Below are 1,544 nucleotides of genomic sequence, written 5' to 3'. Positions count from 1 at the left end.
TTTATGTTGCAAAGAAATGTAGATAGATTAAAAAGTTTGCTGTCACTTTCTGCCCGTGGACGCCGCCGAGTAAGCATCGTGAAAGTCTCCCCTCCCACCGCCGTCATGTCTAAGTCAGAGTCTCCCAAAGAGCCTGAACAGCTGCGGAAGCTTTTCATTGGAGGTTTGAGCTTTGAAACAACCGATGAGAGTCTGAGGAGCCATTTTGAGCAATGGGGAACGCTTACGGACTGTGTGGTAATGAGAGATCCAAACACCAAGTGCTCCAGAGGCTTTGGGTTTGTCACCTATGCCACTGTGGAAGAGGTGGATGCAGCCATGAATGCAAGGCCACACAAGGTGGATGGAAGAGTTGTGGAACCAAAGAGGGCTGTCTCGAGAGAAGATTCTCAAAGACCTGGTGCCCACTTAACTGTGAAAAAGATTTTTGTCGGTGGCATTAAAGAAGACACTGAAGAACATCATCTAAGAGATTATTTTGAACAGTATGGGAAAATTGAAGTGATTGAAATCATGACTGACCGAGGCAGTGGCAAAAAGAGAGGCTTTGCTTTTGTGACCTTTGATGACCATGACTCTGTAGACAAGATTGTCATTCAAAAATACCATACTGTGAACGGCCACAACTGTGAAGTAAGGAAAGCTTTATCTAAGCAAGAGATGGCTAGTGCTTCTTCCAGCCAAAGAGGTCGAAGTGGTTCTGGGAACTTCGGTGGTGGTCGTGGAGGTGGTTTTGGTGGGAATGACAACTTTGGCCGTGGAGGAAACTTCAGTGGGCGAGGTGGCTTTGGTGGCAGTCGAGGTGGTGGTGGATATGGTGGCAGTGGGGATGGCTATAACGGATTTGGTAACGATGGTGGTTATGGAGGAGGCGGCCCTGGTTACTCTGGAGGAAGCAGAGGCTATGGAAGTGGTGGACAGGGTTATGGAAACCAGGGCAGTGGCTATGGCGGGAGTGGCAGCTATGACAGCTATAACAACGGAGGAGGCGGAGGCGGCTTTGGCGGTGGTAGTGGAAGCAACTTTGGAGGTGGTGGAAGCTATAATGATTTTGGCAATTACAACAATCAATCTTCAAATTTTGGACCCATGAAAGGAGGAAATTTTGGAGGCAGAAGCTCTGGCCCCTATGGTGGTGGAGGCCAATACTTTGCCAAACCACGAAACCAAGGTGGCTATGGCGGTTCCAGCAGCAGCAGTAGCTATGGCAGTGGCAGAAGGTTTTAATTACTGCCAGGAAACAAAGCTTAGCAGGAGAGGAGAGCCAGAGAAGTGACAGGGAAGCTACAGGTTACAACAGATTTGTGAACTCAGCCAAGCACAGTGGTGGCAGGGCCTAGCTGCTACAAAGAAGACATGTTTTAGACAATACTCATGTGTATGGGCAAAAAACTCGAGGACTGTATTTGTGACTAATTGTATAACAGGTTATTTTAGTTTCTGTTCTGTGGAAAGTATAAAGCATTCCAACAAAGGGTTTTAATGTAGATTTTTTTTTTTTGCACCCATGCTGTTGATTGCTAAATGTAATAGTCTGATCATGA

At 46.8% G+C, this 1,544-nt stretch overlaps 1 protein-coding gene across 2 annotated transcripts; it reads left to right on the top strand.

The window, feature by feature from the left end:
• The first annotated feature begins 33 nt into the window (after positions 1-33).
• On the top strand, positions 34-1,487 carry LOC121024045 (heterogeneous nuclear ribonucleoprotein A1-like). 2 transcript variants are annotated; one of them, XM_040466369.1, is made up of 2 exons: positions 34-856; positions 1,016-1,487. In XM_040466369.1, exons 1-2 carry the CDS (start codon positions 106-108, stop codon positions 1,225-1,227), a joined length of 963 nt encoding a protein of 320 aa, XP_040322303.1. In that variant the 5' UTR covers positions 34-105; the 3' UTR covers positions 1,228-1,487. The 2 variants fall into 2 exon arrangements, with proteins under 2 accessions (XP_040322303.1, XP_040322302.1); XM_040466368.1 differs by having other exon boundaries at positions 34-1,487.
• Positions 1,488-1,544: the final 57 nt, after the last annotated feature.

This window comes from Herpailurus yagouaroundi, unplaced genomic scaffold (genome assembly GCF_014898765.1).
Source record: "Herpailurus yagouaroundi ecotype Mexico unplaced genomic scaffold, PumYag 39403, whole genome shotgun sequence".
Classification (NCBI taxonomy): Eukaryota; Metazoa; Chordata; class Mammalia; order Carnivora; family Felidae; genus Herpailurus; species Herpailurus yagouaroundi.
Note: the sequence above shows the minus strand (reverse complement) of the source record. Positions and strands in the feature narration are given on the sequence as shown.

Coding starts and splice junctions, on each gene's coding strand:
- LOC121024045 (XM_040466368.1), top strand. CDS start 106: ATGTCTAAGTCAGAGTCTCCCAAAGAGCCTGAACAGCTGCGGAAGCTT.